The sequence below is a fragment of the Manacus candei genome, unplaced genomic scaffold, assembly GCF_025592945.1.
Source record: "Manacus candei isolate 608988 ecotype Guabito, Panama unplaced genomic scaffold, ASM2559294v1 h1tg000067l, whole genome shotgun sequence".
In the NCBI taxonomy this organism is placed as follows: domain Eukaryota; kingdom Metazoa; phylum Chordata; class Aves; order Passeriformes; family Pipridae; genus Manacus; species Manacus candei.
The window spans coordinates 13,297,547-13,318,634 of record NW_026138115.1 but is presented as its reverse complement, the minus strand read 5'-3'; the positions used below and the strand labels follow the sequence as shown (position 1 = coordinate 13,318,634).

The window sequence follows — 21,088 nt, the reverse complement described above, 5'->3', positions numbered from 1 at the left end:
CGATCATTACAAAAGCAGGAGAGGAAGATAAACCTTGGATAGAAGATTTTTGGTTTAAATTTTTACGTGATCATAAAAACTCAGCTTTTATGCCTCAGTAGACACAAACAAATTTCACAGAAAAGACAAAAAATATCAATCATTGCCAATATAATTTTTTTTCCCAAAAAAGTTCTTTGGGGTTAGTGTGTCGTCTTGCCATTGTGAAACACAGGCCAGAAATATGCTGTCCATCTCAAACTGCAGAGAACACAAAATGCAAAATATGCCAAGAGAATTCCACCTGCAGACATGGGCATGAATAAAAACCAGATATGTCAGACATGATGCTTGTAACTGTGTGAATATTAGCAAAGTGTTGATTACCTGTTATTTCCAACTATGAGATAGGTCAAGGAGCTTGTACAGGAACATTCAGGCTATCCAAGAACTATCAGTTTCAATAAAAAAGCAACCAGCTATGACTATAAATTGAATCTCAGGCTTCTTCCTCAAACATCTCATTATCTGGATAACTTCTTTAAAAGGTAAAAGAAACAGTATGATTCTTTTTTTTTCTTTTTTTGTGGGATGATAGTAGTAAGCAGTTTATCAATCATATGCTTTATTTCCAAACCTCAAGCACTAAAGCCTAAAAGAGACACCTACAAAAGCAGTCACCTTTTCACCATTAAAACACCCACAACATAAATCCTGGCTAATGAAACTTATTGCAGTGACAAGATTGATATCGTATACAGAACACACCCTTCAAGGTTAAGAAAGAGCAACAGAAGATCAACGAAAGAGTCTCCTGTTAACCTGTAAAAGCACATTTCAGCCAGTAATAGGCTGTGACAGAAAATCACCACCATGATCACCAACACAGAGGATAGCTGCTTCCTGCATAGATACACAGCCTATTCCAAGATTTTTAATGTTTGGGTTGTACCTAGAAATGGCACATCCTATATCCAATTTAGTGATTACTGCTCCATGATTATCTGTCTGCAACTGGCATGTCCTATATCCAATTTAGTGATTACTGCTCCACAATTATCTATCTAGCTTATGACAGGTGTTGAGGTTTTCCCATTAATTTATTATTCCTGGTTTTCCCATTAATTTATTTAATCAAAACTTCTGTTTCTGAACCACAAGATCTAACAGTAAAGCCTTTAGAATGATTATTTAGTCTTTAATACCAAACGCCATCACTACAACCTCTAAATGAATAAATCAGTCACATCCTACTGGTACCAGCGGTTGCCTTTATGACACAAAGGATCTCTAACCCAGGTGAATCCATAGGTCCACACATTACAACCACACAGTCTAACCATGAGGTACTATCACCCCTTATACCAACTGTTCTGTAATGTAAGGTAGCTCCTAGCTTGGTAACTGCTATATTTACATAAAATATTTACTGTTAGTAGTTTGGGGGTTTAGCACAGGTATCAGCTTCAGATTTCAAAACAAGGCTACATTTTCTATTTAGGGAAATAACTCCTACTTTTCTCAAAACATCAGGAAAAAATATTTCATATAGGTTTAAGTTTCACAAAAACCAGAGGTTTTGTAAAAGAATTTTCATCCCTCAATTCATCCTTTCACTGTCCAAAGACACAATTTTCATTTTCAGTCTCATCTTTGGTATCAATATTTCACTGTATGAACCTTCCCTTTGATTTCACATAATGAAGCAATTTTAGATTAGAATAAAAAAATTCCTCCTGAATTAAGAATGCTATTAACAGAGAGTCTTCTCCACATAGGAAAGTAGAATCTCTTTATTAGGCTCCAAAATGTAAAGGAGTTACATGTTTCTGGGGCCATAAACCTTTGCAACAGCAAAACACAGGGAACTGTGTAAATTAAGTGTAAATTAAGAGTCTCCAATACTTAATAGGGCTCTTTCCAAGATAAAGCATGCCTCAATTCATATTATAAAGTCTAAGTGTTTGATCCATAAACAGATGCAGCTTATAAATTATATATATATAGTATCATTTTTTCACTAATAAAATAAGCAGTACTACCAACAAAATAAAGTGCTAGACAGTGTCTTAAAGGTAGTTTGGTTTTGCAGTTTTTTGGTTTTTTTTTAAACAATGGGAAGTCCACTCATGAATAAGGTGTATTTTGTTAAGCATATGTGGCGGATAGCTCAGAGACACCACAAGAGCACCACAAAAGGTGCAGTAGCATAGTCTGACTTTCAGCCAAGGCCACCTCCCAGCTACTGAACATTGTGTTAAATGTTTAGTGATAAGGTGTTGCATAATGCAATTCTCCATTCTATTTAATTGTAAGTACTTGTAGTGTTTGAGATAAGACACTGGCTGCCATTGCAAAATTATTGTGAAGAAACAGTTCAACTTTTACTTTACTTAAGAAATCGGTATTTACTTGAGAAATTGAATCAGGTTTTCTCAAGGCCTATTCAACTCTTATCCAGCTAAACTCTCAGAGAGAGTGGATATTCATAACTTCTTATTATTCCATCATGCAATGCTAATTGTGATGGATTGAGGATCTTGTGATGATTTACTGATTTATGAAAAGCAGAGAGGCGTCTGCCAAAATTCCATGCTGAAATCTAGAATAGATCTAGAGTTTCATCTCTCCCCATTACCAGAAGAGGAAGGTGGATCCAGGTCTGGACTATGATGCCAGATTTTCTTCTTAAACCATCATTACACAAACAAAAGGCAGAAAAGACAGCAGCTTTTGTGCTCAGTGATGACTGCTGTTTAGGGAGGGCCTAGCAGATCAGAGAAACCATGCATGAAATATTCGGGTTGACTTTGTCTGTGAAAAAAACCAAACAACAATAGCACTACACTGGTATCAGGATAACATGTCAACAAGAGGGGAAGAAACTGTCTTCCTACAACAGCAGTTGCAGAAAACATGGGCAAATAAGCAGGTGAAAGGAACTTCTGGAACTGAAGACCTTTACTGGGGTCCCAATTCCAGAGTATGCTCCTCTAGAGCATATGCCATCCTTCTAGAGGATGGCTGCTGTCTCCACAGCTTTGTGCACAGCCCACTCATCCCATGGTACCCAATCTCTTCAAGTTGTGTCTCTTCACCTCAATATAACCTTTATTTGTTGTTAGCCAAAAGCAGGTACCTCTTCTTCAGCATTTACAATGCACACTTCATTACTGCACCTGAATGGAACTGGGCAACACTTCACAACATACCAGTTGCACCAATTTGCAGTAACGTAATGCCCATCTATCACACAAGATTCACCTTTACAGCTCCTATGCTCTTTTCACATCTATTTATTTTTAATACTGATGGATATACAAATGGATTTCTTGCTGAATTTTCTCAAGAAAGTCTCACTTTAGGATTCTCTGGTGTTTTCCTTCCCAGAGTAAAGAAATGAGAAAAGAAACCCGACAGCCTCTGTCTCCAAACTAATTGCTATGTAATAATTTTCGATAAGAAATAAACAGTTTGTGTATATCTATATACATATAAAAGAAAAAAAAACAGTGTCTGTGCATATATTTATTTTAAAAGATATAACTATTTCAAGCCATACATACCCACAGGTCCTGGATCTGTTTCTGGCTCCACCCTGACTTCCTGCAATACTATGCCTGTTTTGGTTACGGCAGCTCCTTCTGCAAAGGTTTTTAATGAGTAATTCTACAGTACCCAGCCCTGGAGGCAGGCAAGGAGCCTCTGCAGAGCCAGCTCTGGGAGACCCAGGGCTGCCAGCACAGCAAGTCACCCTGCGCGGGCAGGGTGCCCTGGTACAGAGTCTGCCTGCCACAGGGGGGCTGGCACATGTAGCTGGAATTATAAGTTCTGATAACTGTGTCTGTTATGACACAGTTAATGCATTTTTAAATGCTTATTTCTAATTACTTGGTCTAAACCACGAGAGCTATTACTATTAAAAGACTAACATAAACTTGCAGGTTTCTCAGCTGATTTTTTTTCTCATTTCTCACAATTGTTTTTTTCCAACTTTATCTAAATTACTAATGGCTTAATTGTTATCAAAAAACAAAAGCAAAATTGACCAGCTGCCTCCAAAAGGTATTTAACCTGCCTTTGACGTCCAGCTTGCACAGAAAAAGCTGATATTAGCTGATCCCCCAGCTAATATGACAATAAAACAGACTGGGGAAAACAATTTGTTAGTCGTATGATTCATTTATTACTCAAATGTAATGATTAATTAAATCCCTACCGATACCCTTACTTTAAAAAAAGAAAACTTACTCTGCTTCATAATTATCACCACTTGAACCATCTCTTCACTACATCAACCTTAAGAAAAGGAGATACTGCAGAAACATTCTTCTAGAAATTCAAACTCTAATAACACTTTGTATTTTATTAATTAAATTATTCCATCTTTAACGAAGTATCCAGAATCTAAAAAGAACAGTCCAGGACTATGAGATTCTTGATTTATACTAAAAGAAATGCTGAAAAAGACTGTACTCAAATTAGCCAATTGAATTCAAGTATATCGCCCAAGCCAACATAACGCAAATGACTGTAAAGTGATTCTCAGCAAAAAGCAGACAGCTAACAAAAGTCCGCATACCAATGCTTTTTTATAAAACCTTTAACAATTAAAAATCATGCTTAACATTTCTAATGCCACCACACAGAAAGGCTTTTTCCCCTCATACAAATAATACATCTACTGCTGAGAAAGGGGCTATCAATCATGGTAGTAGTATGCAAAGAAATATCACAGTATCAATTTAGTCCTCAGAGAGATCAGATTTATGCTATGTTACTTCAAAAAGAGTATGTTAACTTATCATTAACTCCATATATGCTTAAAACACTCACAACTCTGGATACAGTTAAATAAAACCACAAAAAAGCACCACAAACAATAACAAAAAACACCACCCCAAAAACCTACCCAAGTTTTGATAGTCAGTTACTAATAAGTGAAAGCACTAATTTAAAGGGAGACTCCTACCAACCTAGGAAAGCTCAGGTTCACCTAAGAAGTTTAAGGCTCACTGTTTATAGCTTCCAAAACAACAGGGTTTTTAATCAAATACACATGAAGTTTTCTCATAAGAAAAATTTTGAGAAAATTAAATAAACCTAAAAGGCAGTATTTCTATAGATACATCTATAATTTCTGATTTCAACAGAAGTTGCATAAAAGATATAGCAGTACATATTATTACTGGGCCATTAAAATCACAGTACTTTGGTCAAGTATCACTGTTCCCCTTTTGGAAAGTTCTGAGAAAAGCAAGCAGCATTCAGAAACATATTAACTTCTCTAAGAAAGTTTTGCATCAAAACTCTGCTTTTAAACCTTTATTTTTTAAACAACAACAACAAAAAATTGTCCACTTAAGAAAGTTGTCACCATCTTACATTTCAGAATACAAAACTGAAAAAAATCCCTATTAAAAAAAAAGACAGGACTTCAGCCAAGTATTCAGCTACTTATTGCTGTAGTTGTAACTCAAGTCCATTGAAACCCTTGTGTTTTGGTCGTTTGTAGCGAAAACATGTTTGGAATACTAGCAGCAATAGAAAACCCCTTTAAAACCTAGACATAGTTACACTGTTGAGTGAAAATTAGCAGAAACCATAATCATTGGAACATAATAAAGTATCCTGTAAAATTACAATTGAATTGGCAGCTAGAAAAACAGGGTTGATTTAAAATGCTAACCCAAAGCCTTATGTGGGCCTATGCCAGTAAAGTCCATTTTCCCCCACTAGATAAAGCTGAGAACTACAACACTACTTGAAACATAACAAATGCAGTCTTCACTCCGCTTCAGTGCCTCATCTCCCCCAGCCTTCTCCAACAGGTAGAATACAGAAGACTGAAATAATGGCCAATTCCAAATTTAGGTGATATGCACAAATATACTGTTGAACAAAGTTTGGACAGCAAACAGTACACCTGAGTTCGGTCATACAAACTAACTTCTGTAAATAGCGTTAGACGAATATATCCATGTCTCTAATATGAATCTAGATGTATTTTCTTACAAAACGCATTAATAGAAATCTCCAAGCAAATACATACCATACAATAGCAAAAGCTTTAAGCCCCATTTAATAAGATGACTTTCAGATTAAAAATAGAAGGCAATTAAGATTTACTCAAAATTACAATTAAGAAAAGCATTCACAGTGCAATATTGAAACTGTCACAAAGTTAAGAAAATACTGATATCAAAGTACAATCACAATGTTAAAGTAGACAAAACTAGCATATCTTGTAAAATTAAAAGGAATGAACACAACATAGGGGACATCTCACATCTCATGTCCCTGCTCTACATATCTCATTTCCTAGTCTTCAGAGTCATAAGCGTGTCTTTTGGACATTGGTAGAAATCTTGTTAAAACTAAGAGGTTCATTCTTCTTTGTAGAACAGATTTCAAAGCCCAGTTACTTCTTGAAGGTAGGTTCTTCATCACTGCACAATTTCGAAGTAGTGCAATATTGCCATGATGTGCTGAGGCATGAACACATAGCCTGTGTAGAGTGCCATTCCAACAATGGAAACCAGCATGGAATCTGAATTACAGTTGAGGAAAAAAGCATTTGAAATAGGAAGTGCATGAGACATCACAAACTATAGCATTAAAACTTTACCGGTTACTATCTTATAATGTTATCTTTTTCAATCAGACAAGGTCAACTGCATTCAGAAATTACAGCTATAGGAAGAACCTACTGAATACCCAAAACCAGAACACCGGCAGAAGCAATTAGCTGAATTGCAAAGGATGCCTTGCAAGTTATCCACTGCCTTGTCACAGACACAAGAGGACAGGCCAGAGCACAGGAAGCATGATGGAGAACAGAAAACAGGCACTTAGAAGACACAGGTTTTTACATGCATCTTCCTAGGTGTTGAGCAATTCTGCAGAAGCCAGCCCCATCCAGCCAAGTAGAAAAAAGTCAACCATCACAAAAATCCAAAACAAAACCAAACCACAATAATATGATAGCTGTACTGAATACTACCATTCTTATTTGTGGATGACCTCATTTTTAAGCAGACAGCATTAGATGCTGATCTCAACTTCCTGGAATAGAATGACCTAAGAAATTCAATTTACGATGCACAAAACACATCTGGTGTGAAAGTTGTACTGTTAGCATAATAGTCAGGAAACCTCACATCCATTTCTAGCTTCCAGTGTCCCCTAGGGCTCTAAGTCACTACAATATTTGGTCCGTTTCTCCATCAGTAGTACTTTACTATAGCAGATCACACTGCAAAACAAACTTTACATGAAGCTATTATCTAAAAAATCTTAAGATGACCACTTTATTAGCTGCATGCCTAACAGAAGTGAGACAATAGCTTATAAGCATATGTACAACTGGACTTTTGTCAAGCTCTAGGGCTCTTGAAGCTTTATCTAAAGACATCAGATTACTGAAAGATTACACCACTGAAAGCTTAAGGTTTCAGAAATTCAAAAATAATGGAAACCAATGAAAATCTGTTGATTTCATCCAACTACCTGCAGAGATTCAGTAAACTTAGACCAAAGCACTATAAAAAGCACTGGAGATTAACAAGCGTGATAACCCCAGACAGCAGTACTCAGTTTCCGCAGGTGAAACCAGAGGAGCTGTGCATGCTCTGCATCTTCGTGAAATCAAGTCACCACACACAAGTGTAACAAATGCTCTACGACTGACTTCCCTATGGCAGAGCAGAGGTATTAGCTGTGCTTATTAGAGCATACTAGCTGCTTAGTGTATTTATAGTCCCGGAAGACAGTAAGAGATACTAAAATGAAGGTCAACACATAAATCCACATTTCCGTATCAGCGCTCTCCTCCGATGCTGGAGCACAAGCAGCAGTGTGACACGCAGCAGAGCCACACACCATTAGCTCCCAAGGCCGTTGTGTCTGCGCTGCAGCCGTACACCACCTGGCAGACATGGCCCACCCACGGCCAAAGAGTCCGGTCTAAGGACAAAAAGAAATTTTGCTGATCTGAGATCACAAGCGATACTTGTGCCACTCATTACATTTGTCAGTTATGTGGCAATTACAATATGAGCATTTTATGAAAGTAAATATGCATACACTTTCATTTAAGTTAAAAAGGAAAAAAATACTCATGACTAATATAATTGCAGGGAAAACAAAAATTAAGTTTCCTCAGTGAAACATAAATGGCATAAAAGGAGAAAGGTTAGTTAGCAAGGAATACATTTTTAACGTAAGAACCCCTAGCTAAAGAATTGTGCATGGTAAGTCTACTAGAAAAGTAGTAAGTTTTTATAATCTCCATTTCTACTGACTTGAGACAGGAAAAAAATAGATGTTCGATCACACCACTGTAACTTGGGCAACCACTCTTACATAACAAAAGTGAGTTTCTTTACAGAACTGAGCAGTATGTCAGTAAAAGCACCTTCTCACTACTTTGTTAATGTTTTCATTCATTTCTCTTTGCCTCTCAGCGTTAACTGGAGATGGCTCAGGGTCATTCACACTGAAATATCGTTTTAAGTCAAGATCAAAACAGCCACACTTCAGAGAGAAATACTTGCAACGCCATAACAATACTTGAGAAAATATACTACTGCTAAAAAAGGACCAGGTAAAGAAGAAAACCTGTAAATAGTCTTGATACAGATGTCTTTACATGAGCATCTATCAAGTTCTTCCACTCCAAAAGAGACAAACTTAACAGTTCGAGGATTAAATACCTATGTAAGAAAAGCCACAAGACAAAGCACCATGAAAACCTAGGCTTGCAAGGTTTTGCAGCGTGCACATTTACTTTCCTCTAGGCAAAAATACAACAGAAAACACTAAAGACACCTTAACAAAAAAGCTCGGGATTTCAGTACAAAAGCCGGAACTGCCATAACTCTAGAGATATAAACTTGTGCTGGAGGAGAAACGAACTAGGTCGCCAGACGCCCGGACACGGGATGCGAAACAGCTGAATGAGGATTATTCCCAGATCGGGCAACATATTAGTTTGGGAGGGAGAGGAGCTGAGCCCCTGCCTGCGAGGCGGGGTCAAGGCTCGGTTCCGAGCGGAGGCTGCCGCTCCTCTGCCCCCTGCGTGCTCCGGCCGCGCTCGGTGCCTCAGGCCGGCTGCCCCCGGCCCCGCGCCGCTCCCCTCCCGGCCCGGCCCGGCCCGACCCGACCCGACTCTCCTCCACGCCCAGCAAGCCCCGCCGGGGCAGCGCCCTCAGCACGGCCACGGCCGAGGCGCTCCCCCGGCACCGCGCCCGCCGGCCCGGCGGAGCCGCCACACCCGCCCGGCCGCCTCGGGGCAGCCCCAGAGCCGCCGCCGGGCAGAGCGGGGGCGGTGGGCAGCCCCAGCGCCGCGCACACACACACACTCCGCCAGAAGGATACTGAAAACGGTGCGTTCCCAGGGCTCCAGCATGTAGAGCGCGGTGACCAGCAGGTACTGGTAGTACAGCCACGACATCTGCTTCAGCGCCGACACCAGCGCCATGGCGCTCCCCGCCGCCAGCGGCACCGCGCCGGGCCCAGGCCGAGCGCAGCCGGGACAGCCCTCCCCCGGCCCCGCCCCGCGCTCGCCGACACGGGGAGGCCGCGGCCTGTGGGGCCCGCACGGGGCGGTGCCGGTGATCCCACACCCGGACAGAACGTCTGGGGCACCCCCGGCACACCGGTACCTCGGCCCTCCCCGAGGAACGCCCACATCGGGCCCAGTCTCGTTACGTTACGCGGCTGGCCCTGAACCTGGTAACCTGCCAGCCCGAGTCACACCTCCTGTTCAAATTTGATCTGGGAATCGCGGCAGACCCGAAGCCGGTGCTCGGCAAGGCCCACGGGAGGCATGTTAAAAATGCTCTGCACAGGCCTTCGGTTTCGTTGTCAGACGGTAAAGCCCACCCAAAAACATGGCTCGGATAAATGCGACCTTAAGATCGGCCAACTGTGATGACACTGATCCGTATGAATAGAAAAAAGAAAGAGGTGATAGATCAACTGTTTACTGTGACTGTTGCTAGCTTTTCACTTCCCTAAGGCACTTGGAGCCAGAAACCAGAGGGTGTGGGACACCCCTGCCCTGACTGCTAATTTGCCTAAGATTAATAAGTAATTCCCAGAGAGCAGTTTGGGACTACATGAGTAGGAAGGCTCTTGGCAGTTTATACTGCCACTCTAGAAGGCACGAGTTGAAAGCCAGCTGGAAAGGGATGTACACAATCATCAGGCACCTTAACTAAGCAGAGCATGCATTGCAACCACCAGGCAGCAGGTCCAGGTCACCAGCCAGGACCTCATTTGCCAAGTGTGCACACCGTAGCCGCCGATTAGAAACTGAAGTCGACCCACTATACTCTGCTTGGTAAATCAATTTGCAATTATGTCACTGAGCAGTGATTCTGTTCCTGCAGCCACCCCACCACTACCTTCACCTGTGCTGTTTGTACAATGAAAAACAAGGAAATACAACCACAGGAGGATGCACATATGAGTTATTTACACAGCTGCAAAATAAAACTACAGGACCAGGAGATTACTGTGAAAAAAAAGAGCAGCTGGCAGACAGAACTTAAGACTCTACTAGTTCGTGTGGCAGGAATCTGAAAAGGGATTTAATTCACCCAGAAGACATTTAGACACACTTTGCAGATTTCTTAAAAGACAAGTAGAAATGAGAGCACTCACACAGTTAATACCCCCACACAACTGCCTACAGGAGCTGTTGCCCCTACCCAAGACTGCCGTCGCTTGTTGCAATTGCTGCTGGAGGAGCCCTGTGTTGGTGTAGCTGCTTGAAAAGGCAGTGGTAATCATGAAAGGCGCCTTTCTGTATAAACATGTCCAATGTTCAAGGACAAGTGGGGTATTCAGCACAAGTAAAGCATTACTCCTATTCTAAGCTGCAAGAGCATGATCAACATGGAGCAAACAAGTCCCAGTCCTGTCTGTTCCTATGATTCCAAACAAGGAGCTCTGCAATTCAAGTGGTAAGGCAAACAAACCGCAGCAGCAAGAAAGGACCTGGGATAAGAGGAAGGGTAATATCTAGAGGTGTGCTGTCTTCAAAATCCCCCACTGCACCTGCCCTAACACCCCAGGTGGGTGGCCCCTTACACTTTTTTGTTGTGGTGCATATTCATGAGAGGTTTTTTTGCTAGTTAGCCCCTTCAGAAAATGGACAATATTCCTATGTATAGAGTTTCCCCTCCTTCACCAGCTCCGTTTTACCCCTGCTTAGGGACTGTCATCACTTAGTAATAATCCTGATACCACCCACATCAATTCTTGAGCCCTTGAACTACATTCCCACGTGCTCATGTTTCCAGCAGGTCAGTGCCAAGACCCTTAACCTAGAGAGCCTTCATGCTTCACCTGGAACATGAAGAGAGCTAAATCGAGGCCAGCATGCCTGAAAGCACAGACCATATGCTCTGTATCACATCTGTTCCTCCATACTTCTACCAAGAAGAAACAGTTCTTTGTACATTCAAAATTTTCCTTATGCACCTCCTGGCTCATGGCACACAGTAACAATTTCTCTCACTTTAAATGATCCCACAGCTATCTAATACTGCAAGTCAGACACTCCACTAAGGAGTCTGACTAGTAGGTAGCAAAGCTGAGATTGAGATCTTGTTTCAGGCATATCCCAAACCTCAGAACCTGCATGGCTCCATTTTATTTGTAGGTTGCACATGCAGAGGAAGGCACATCATACTGGCCAACCAATTAAGTGTTCAGCAGCTGCATCAACAGTTCTGTACTTCATCAAGGAGAAGATAAGTTTCTGCTGACTTGAAAATAATAATTCAATGTTTTTCTCATGTAATTCTGACAGAAGAACCAACATGTTTATTTCTTCCTAATCTCATTAACAGTGTAGAACGAGTGTGTGTACATTAGTAAAATACTACACCAGGGACTACAAAAGGTAACCAAAGAGTCACAAGATTTTATTATAATCTAAGGCACAAAAGAAGTATGTTCTTCAGGTTCTTGCCTCCTAAGTTCAAATATTTCTGACAATTCCTCAAAGCACATATAACAAATTATTCCTGGTACTATTACAACAAAAAGCACAATGATGAGATTTTTTTTCAGACCATTGTTCAAAGTAAACTTAAAAACATATCAGGCTATAGAGAGGAGATTTACTATAAAAAACAAGAGTTCACCTCTTAGGCATACACCTGGAAGAAGAGAGGGAAGGATCCGTTGTTAACTATGCAGTGGCTTCATAAATATCAAGTAGCAGAAGCTCTTTATGCTTCCATAAAGAAGATGTAAATGTACTAAAGAAACAGAAAAAGCATGCAAATTAGCTCTATGGTCATAGATCTGATCATAAATTTCTTCTTAAAATGTGTCATCGTAAGGAAAAAGGACAATAAAGTTCAGTACTTTCTTCATATACATATTTATATGTAGAGCACTCAGCTGTATTATTAGACATTAATATGCTGATTTAAATGATCCATTGCAGAACAATCCATGCCAGCAAACTCTATATAAGCTCATTTTCCACTCTATATAAATGGAAGTTTCAACTTTTTGAGATCTTAATGAATGAAAAATCCAAATACGGTGACAATTCCTTCTTTATCAAAGTGTCCTGGTTTTGGCTGGGACAGAGTTCATAGTCTTCTCAGTAGCTTGGATTTAGTATGAGAAAAATGTTCTCACGAACACTCTGATGTTTTGGTTGTTGCTAAGTGGTACTTATCCTAAGTCAAGGACTTTTCAGTGTTTCATGTTCTGCCAGTGAAGAGCTACACAAAAAGCTGGGAGGGAGCATGGCCAGGACAGCTGACCAAACTGGCCAAAGGAATATTCCGTACAATAGAATGTCATGGCTCCGTATATAAACTGGGGGAGTTACATGGAAGGGGGTCGACTGCTGCTCAGGGACAAGCTGGGTATCAGTCAGCAGGTGGAGAGTTGTGTTGTGGGTGGGCTGACCCTGACTGGATGCCAGGCACCCACCAAAGCCGCTCTATCACTCACCTCTGCAAGTGGACAGGAGAGAAAACATAGGGAAAGATCCATGAGTTGAGATAAGGATCAGGAGCGATCACTCATCGCTGTCATGGGCAAAACAGACTGAACTTGGGAGATATTAATTGAATTTATTACTAACAAAATCAGAGCAGGATAATGAGAAGGAAAATAGATCGTAAAAAAACCTTCCCCCCACCCCTCCCTCCTTCCTAGACTCTACCTCCTCCCACCCAGTGGTGCAGAGAGATGGGGAATGGGGGTTACAGTCAGTTCATCACACATTCCTGCCACTGTTCAGGGAGAAGAGTCCTTTCCCTGTTCCAGTGTGGGGTCCCTCCCACAGGAGACAGTCCTTCACAAACTTCTCCCATATGAGTCCATCCCATAAGCAACAGTTCTCCACAGACTTCTGCAACATGGGTCACTTTTCCACAGGGTGCAGTCCTTCAGGCACAAGCTGCTCCAGCATGGGTCTCACAGAGGGTGACAAGTCCTTCAAGGAAACCTACTCCAGCACGGGCTCCTCTTTCCATGGGTCCACAGGTCCCTGCCAGGCCCCTGCTCCAGCATGGGCCTCCCATGGGGTCACAGCCTCCTTTGGGCACCTGCTCTGACATGGGCTCCTCCACGGGCTGCAGCTGCATCTTTGCACCCCTGTGGACCTCCATGGGCTGCAGGGGGACAGCTGCTTCACCATGGGCTGCAGAACCTCAGCTCCAGCGCCTGGAGACCTCTTCCCCCTCCTCCTCCACTGACCTTGGTGTCTGCTGAGTTGTTCCTCTCACATATTCCCACTCTGCTCTTCTCTGGCCACAACTACTGCTGTGCAGTAACTTTTTTTCTTTCTTAAATATGTTATCATAGAGGCATTACCACCATTTCTGACTGGCCCAACCTTGACCAGCAGTGGGTCCATCCTGGACAGCTGGCACTGGCTGTCAGATATGGAGGAATTTTCTAGCAGCTTCTCACAGAAGCCATCGCCACTACCAAAAGCTGGCCACGCAGTAGTGCATCACTTACTTTCTCTCTCCCTCCCCTTACTATTATCATCATCATAATCATATTTGGTTTCAGCTGTTAAATTGTTCTTATCTCAACCCATGAGGTTTACCTTTTTTTCCAAATTTCCTCCCCACTGAGGGAGGGGGGAAGTGATCAAGCAGTTGTGTGGCTTAGTTGCCAGCTGAAGTTAAACCACAACACAAACCTACCTGTGTGCAAATCTACCAAGAACACAAGCCTAAGGACACCCAACATGCTGACTTGGAGTTGTTTATCCCGTGCCATAAACATGATCAGTGCAGCTACAGAGAACCAGTTACTATATAGTATTTATTCCAAGGAGCAGTTCTAATACATACTCAGATAATGGGTAGTATATATACAGGGAATGATCATCATATACAGATCTTACATGATATTTACAAAATTTTAAATCCCCAATGATGCAACCACCTGACGGTAGAAAAGAATATTGCTCTCAAATGCACGCAGTTAACTGTGTTCCTTTCATAAAGTTTGCAAAAGTCCAACCATTACAAAGTTCTCTGATGAAAATGCACATTTACAAGACCACAGTTTAAAAAGGCTAACATGCCTGCATTTCTGACACTTCCCACATTCTTAAAACAGCGCAGTAATTTTTCCCCCTGCATTTGCACATTAGGAGTGGCTGGCTAGAACATTGAAGAAGTGAAAAACTTCATCTTTATCCATTACTGCCACTTCAGTTGAGCATTCAGTACATAATACTGGATGATATACTTCCTCCTCTTCTTGATTTGATTGTACAGAGCTAGTTTCTTTGCCGTGCTTCATTTTCTTACTTCTGCTCTTTACCTTCTTTCTGTATTTCAGTATTTCCTCTTTGTTAACAACGCAGTTCATCACAAACATTGCTCTGTACTGTGTTTTGTAAGATTCATGTCTATGGAGAAGGGGAGAAAATCTGTTACCATCACTGAAAATTAGATTAAAGATAGGAAGTACTATGACAAAGAGCTGAAAGCCAAATAAATATGACATTCTATAAACAGAAGTCACAACTACAAAAATAATAAAATCATAGAATTGCAGCCATCTGTTATATTTTTAAGGCATTTTTTAAAAAAATGCTGGCTGTTGCTGAAATAACCAGCCTGGAGTACAATGGTACTGGTACTGCAGAATTATGCATTGCTACATATAGCTGGCAATAGGCAAAAGATCAGGAGTGCAAATGACTCAGCTACTGGCACTGACATCCTAAAATGTCTTGCAAGCCTGCAATTCCTTATTTATAAATAACAAGCATTAAGACATCACACTAGAAAAAGCATGTCTATAGTAAAACATAAAATGCATTTTCAGCTGTCATCAGTCTTAACAACTGTATATCTGGAGTATGTAGCAAAACTCAGGGCTTTTGTTCAATTTAACACAATGTCCCTAGGGTGCAGTTTTACAGCAGCTTAAACTGACATAACAGTGGCTGCAGAAGTCCTACCTTGACTTCTGCTAGCTTTACTGCTTGTATAATGTTGTGCTGAGCTATTTCAGTTGATTAAACCGAGGAAAGACCAGTTTGGCAATAAAAATTGAGAGTTTTCTGTCAGCTTAGCAAACTGAAATACTTAATTACAGAACAGGGTCAGGAACTACCAGTGCCAGCAAAGCAGACAGAGAAAAACAGCACCCAGTAGATGCTTTAAGGCTGCTATGGAATTTCATCCTCAATCATCAAAAATACTCAGTAAATAATAAGTAGCTTATTCCTCATTTCACAAGATTTTTTTCTCCTGTTAATCCCAGTTCAAGAGTCCTCTCCTTAGCATAGGGTAGGCAGCACTAACTAGATTTGCGATGAAGATACTGGAGAGCAGCAAACATAGTATGGATTCTCATGTAAATCCTTTCCTGGCACTTTTAAATGTAACTGAAAACCACAACTGTTAAGACTCAAACCAAGTAAGAATTCACTATCTTGATTTTGCTTAATCCTCCTTTAACAAGGCTCTTTTACACAAAAATAACCTGTAATAGTTTCATGCCTCTGAACATCAAGCAAATAGGTACAGATATATATCTAAAAAAACCCCAATCTGCCTGAACTACCTGCTTAGTCCACAATTATTATATTTTTTTAAAAGTTTACCTTGTCCACTTTGGTAAAGTTCTACCTTATTCTTCCACATCTCCCCACTGTAGGTTAAAGTGATCATCATTTTTACAAACCAGCATCCAACTCTAAACCTGATTCACACCTACCTGCCTTCTCTTTATTAGCGACACTTTGCAAGACAGAATTGATAAAATCCATTGACCAAACTGAATACAATAAAAATACTCCTGACTGAAAAAAGACATTACAAAAAGACCCTTATTGTTCACTAGTTACCTCTGGCAGTCCAGGCATAATGTTGTCATGCAAGCAGGGCAATTCAAAACAGCATCACTATTGGGGACAGGTGCAGGTTTTGCCTGCTGCCGTTGTGGAGCTCTTCTTTGGTTACGGTACCTACCAATGCAAGAAAGGAGGAAGGAGAGACAAAAAATTAATTACAGGCCCTTGCTATTGGTCATATCAAGTCAACTGTCAAACCTTTTTTACATTAAAATACACCATAAATAAAGCAGGGGGAAAGCACATACCAGTATCTTTTCATTTACTTTGTACAGATAATTTTCATTTGGGGAGACAAATACCTCGGCATGAGAATTTGTGCCTGATAACCCTCTCCTCTGACAAAGGAGGTATCTCAAGTGCAATCTCTGCAGGCAACATATATTAATATTATCTTATTCAAAAGATATACATGGAGAATTTTACTTCAGCTGCAACAACCATTTTTCTACTTTACCCTTCAAAAAACCCTCAGTAAAGCAGATTTGTGCTGTTCTTATTTAATCTGAACATTTTGTGGCTTGCTAAATTCAAAGTTTCCAAAAATTTCCAAAACTAGACACAGTATTTAGTAGGAATAGATATTAATTAACAACCAAATTATCTTACAACTTTTAACTCACAGCATGGTTCTTTAGATGAGATCTACAGACAAAACCGGCTTACAGAAGTCAGAAATCTTGATTTTAAAAATTGCAAGTTTTGTGCAGTTTTACTCAACTTCCATTACATACACATTAAACATTTTATGGGCTTCTAAATTTCATATGCTGTAAGTTATAAATAAAAAATAGTTTCGCTGGATGGACTTGACAGCATTGGCTTTTTCTCTGCATTCACCATTTTCATTTAAAATTCTCAGTTGATATTAAGCAACCAAGGATGGTCTCTTACCCTCTCCTCTGTGAGTCTACCCACTCTTGGTCTCTACTGTCTTCCTCTGGGTCATATAGCAGTTCATCATTGGAAAGAATCCGACGCTGCTGATGTTTTCTGTTTTTCCGGACATCGTGTGTATCTGGAAAGATTTGTGCAAGAATGTGTTACATCCATCAGGCATATGATTATTCTCTACTTAAATTATCAAAATATTTTTTCAATTTTCCTTTTCCATCCTCACAATAAATTTAAACTGAAACTTAAAGGTCTAGCTCATCTCTCCTCCAAATAGATAGCCCCAAAGCATTAACACACCTTACATACACTGGGATACATCATCAAGTTGCAGGAACTACACTGAGATTATATAGGCTGGTAATTCCCCCTAAAAGGCTTCCTTCAGGAACAGCCTCTTGACCCCCCCAAGAGAATTCTACAGGGTCTGAGAGTGAGAAGTACCATAAAGATGCCCTCCTCTCTCCTCTGTCATTTACCTGTTTTATCTTCATCCTCTGAATCAGAATCAAAGTAAATATCATCATAGTATTTTGAAGTGGTGGCAGGTCCAGTCTGCCCAGTACTTGATGAAGTACCTGTGGGTGCAATTAGAGAAAGAAATGGTAGGAACACGCCAACAAAAGGACAGCAAGTACACAGCCCAGAACAAACCTTCACTTTCGTTACTCTATCCAGAGTGCTCTGCTCTGTCTGGGTGTGTTAAGTAACAGCTCTCCCAATTTATTCCCATATCCTGATCATCCACATCACTTGTGTTATTTCACTTACAGGTGAAAGCTGCAAAGCTACTCCTTCCCTCTGAGATGAACCTCAGGAAGGTTTAAAGGAAGGTTTCTCCCAGGGTACACTTCCTTTAGGCACAGAGAGCACCACAACAAATATGCCTATCTCTGCCCTGTGTAATACGCACAAGACACTCCACAAATCTTTAGTCATGTGAAAGAAATACAGGTGTAGCACATTGTTTCACAAACTTTGATTACAATAAAATTCACTAAAAAAGTCCCCCAAAATTTCAGGGCCACAGAAGTTCAAAAAAGACCCAGATGAACCGCCAAACACATGCATCATGGCCTGTCTGCACCAAAACTCCTATCCTGTGCTGTATGGATGTGGTGGTGCAAATATTGCTATATATTCTTAACTGAACAAAATCATATTTGGCCACTAACATAAATAAAACTAATAAACGCGTTGAATGCAGAGTGAAGTCCCCAGACTGATGTGACTACTACACTGATTCACCAGGACATTAAGAACACTTCACAAGTTGTTTTGTAAAAAGTAAAAACATACGCTAGTCAAATGCCAAAGCATCCATCTCTTGCACCCATAATATACAAATTCCAGAACATGGGTATCTTCAATACAGTTTTACTATTTGCTGCAACAATTATGAGCGGGTAAGGGAGGAAGAGATTAATATTTTTCCTGTTTCCCCCAACCGATTCAAAATACCAGGTGCTATTCCTTTCTTCAAGAAAGGCCTCCAAAGCTTGACAGCCATCCAGAGCCACTAGATAAAGTACAGGAGACTGCAACCTGCTCAAGAGACTTCTAAACATGCACGAAAGAACTTAAAGAGATATTGGAAAAAAGGGGTCTGACCTAACAGAAAGAAATCATACTAAAGCAAGTAATCAGAAGTTCAAAAACACCAAAACCGAAGTCTTAAAAAAATGAAAAAAAAAAAAAAGCATTCACTGAAACAGCACCTTGTGATCATTTCCACAGGCACCATCAGCCATTTTAAGACTTCTCCCTTGGCTTCAAAAAACTCAACTATCACTGCATACACAGCCTCGCTAGCCATGAAAATACTACATTAACTTCACTTAACTCATGATTTTTATATGCAAGCAGCTGTTAAGCATGATTTACCCATTTCTGGTGATTTCCATTTGCCTTCCATAGTCTTCATGGTGGTGTTCAGTTCTGCTTCCATCTCCTTTTGGAACTCATCATCACTGGAAGACTCGCTCTCCCCAGTCAGGCACTCTCGTATCAGCTTCCGCTTCTGGTCAGGAGTGCCGTGTAGGAGCACATCCACCTCATCCTCTGAGCTACAAACATTTAAACGTTACACACCTAATTGTTGCAACCAGTTTAAAACACGGACATAGTGACTTGGAGAACAAACAGCTGAATTGTGTGGGTTCACTAGGAAACATTTACTCATATCTTTATGGAAACCGTACTTATTAAAAGACTTTATTAGTTTGGTGATATTAAAACTCTGGTTTAAACGCAAAGGAGCTTCAGCCGACTGTGTCCCTGCAGCTCCCGCTCCGCGCAGGGGCCGTTTTAACACACCGCCATCGGTGCGGTCAGAAACGTGAATACGCCGGTTCCAGGGAAGGAAATCCCGCGGCTGTTGCGAGGCCGATCCTCCTGCACCCCGCGAGCGCCCCAGGGCCGGGGGTAGCCCCGGCGCACAAGGCGCGGCCTGGCCCAGCGCCCGGGCCCGGAGACGCCAGGCGAGAGCGGGGCCCCTGCCGCCGGCCCGAGCCACCCCACGGCCCGCAGCTCCAGGCGCCCCGGGCTCGCCCGCACCTGCTGAGAGCCCGCTCATCGTCGCTGGGCTCCTCCACCACGTACGGATCGTCCTCCTCCCGCAGGCGGCTCATGGCGGCACCCGCCGCAATCCCGCTGCCAGGCCCGGCCCCGCCCCTTCCGCGCGGCCCGCAGCTTCCGGCGGCCGAGCCCGCCCGGCCCCGCCCCCGCCCCGCCCCCGCCGCCTCGGCCCGGCCCCGCCGATCCTGGGCGGCCCCGCCGCTCTTTTCCCTTTGCTCCTTGGAGTTGCAAGTCTTCGGGTCACGTTTTAAGCACTTTGCTCCGGCGTTACCGAACCGGGATTAGAGTTTTAAGAGACACACCCAATACCAAGAGGATTGAAAAAAGTTTAATGAGCTAGTAACACTGAACAGCAAAAACTAACCTAAAAACTGTTCCCACATCCTACTTAAAATATTTACAATTTTGGTAACTGTATATACATTGTCATCTTTGTCCCTTATAGTCTATTTATAGATGAGTTCCTTAGGAATTATACCTGTTATATTTGGAAGATGAACAGCACAGTATTAGTGCAATAGGCATTGGTGGGAATACTCTGGACTAGGCGAGTTGCCAAGAGCCATCGGGCAATGGCCATCGAAGCCTGAGGTGATGCGTACACGAATCAACACACAATGCAAACTCCTCTGCAATGTTCTGATGTGCAAGGCAGCAGGGTAAGTATACTACACTGTGCAATTCACCTTATTTGAGAAAAAAACAAAACAAAACAAATCTTTCACCTCTGGTACAGGGCATCTGTAACCACAGAGAGACATTGACTTACACTGATCTGCACTTCCAAATATACCATTCACCCGAAATTCTGCTGCTCCACTGAAGGCCTACAAACCCATATAAAGCAGCAATCCCACTGTGAAGAGCAATTCATCAAGTAAAGCCTAATTTTACAACATCCTGAAACTACACAACAGAACAGCACCTCTTGGAAAAAATCTGTGGTTCAAGTAAGAGACACAAATCAATACAACTATTAAAACTGGCTTCATAGTTCTAAGTTCAGTTAGCAGAATGAGATCTTTTTCACACATTCCTTCATAGGGGATACCTTCACTTTTTTTTCTGAAGCAAATCTTTTTATCTCTATCACAGTGGGGCAGTATTACCTTTCATAGATATTTTATGCACTTTCTGAACTCCCTTCCACCACTACTTCACTTTTCTGGAAAGAAACCCCCAAGAAGTTCTCTATAAAGTATTTCTGCCAAAGAAATTGCAGAGTCAGCCACCAAGCTCAAAACAATTTAAGTACACTGGATAGGAAAGACA

The 21,088-nt window shown here is 41.5% G+C and overlaps 2 protein-coding genes across 2 annotated transcripts; both read right to left on the bottom strand.

The window, feature by feature from the left end:
• Window positions 1-5,275: 5,275 nt before the first annotated feature.
• SPTSSA (serine palmitoyltransferase small subunit A) lies at window positions 5,276-9,533 on the bottom strand. The gene is made up of 2 exons (XM_051806304.1): window positions 9,358-9,533; window positions 5,276-6,529 (listed from the first exon to the last, which is right to left on the bottom strand). Exons 1-2 carry the CDS (start codon window positions 9,458-9,460, stop codon window positions 6,426-6,428), a joined length of 207 nt encoding a protein of 68 aa, XP_051662264.1. The 5' UTR covers window positions 9,461-9,533; the 3' UTR covers window positions 5,276-6,425.
• A 4,735-nt stretch (window positions 9,534-14,268) lies between these two features.
• On the bottom strand, window positions 14,269-19,930 carry EAPP (E2F associated phosphoprotein). Its single transcript, XM_051806294.1, has 6 exons — window positions 19,796-19,930; window positions 19,124-19,305; window positions 17,719-17,817; window positions 17,240-17,363; window positions 16,340-16,459; window positions 14,269-14,890 (listed from the first exon to the last, which is right to left on the bottom strand). Exons 1-6 carry the CDS (start codon window positions 19,867-19,869, stop codon window positions 14,626-14,628), a joined length of 864 nt encoding a protein of 287 aa, XP_051662254.1. The 5' UTR covers window positions 19,870-19,930; the 3' UTR covers window positions 14,269-14,625.
• Between the last annotated feature and the right edge of the window lie 1,158 nt (window positions 19,931-21,088).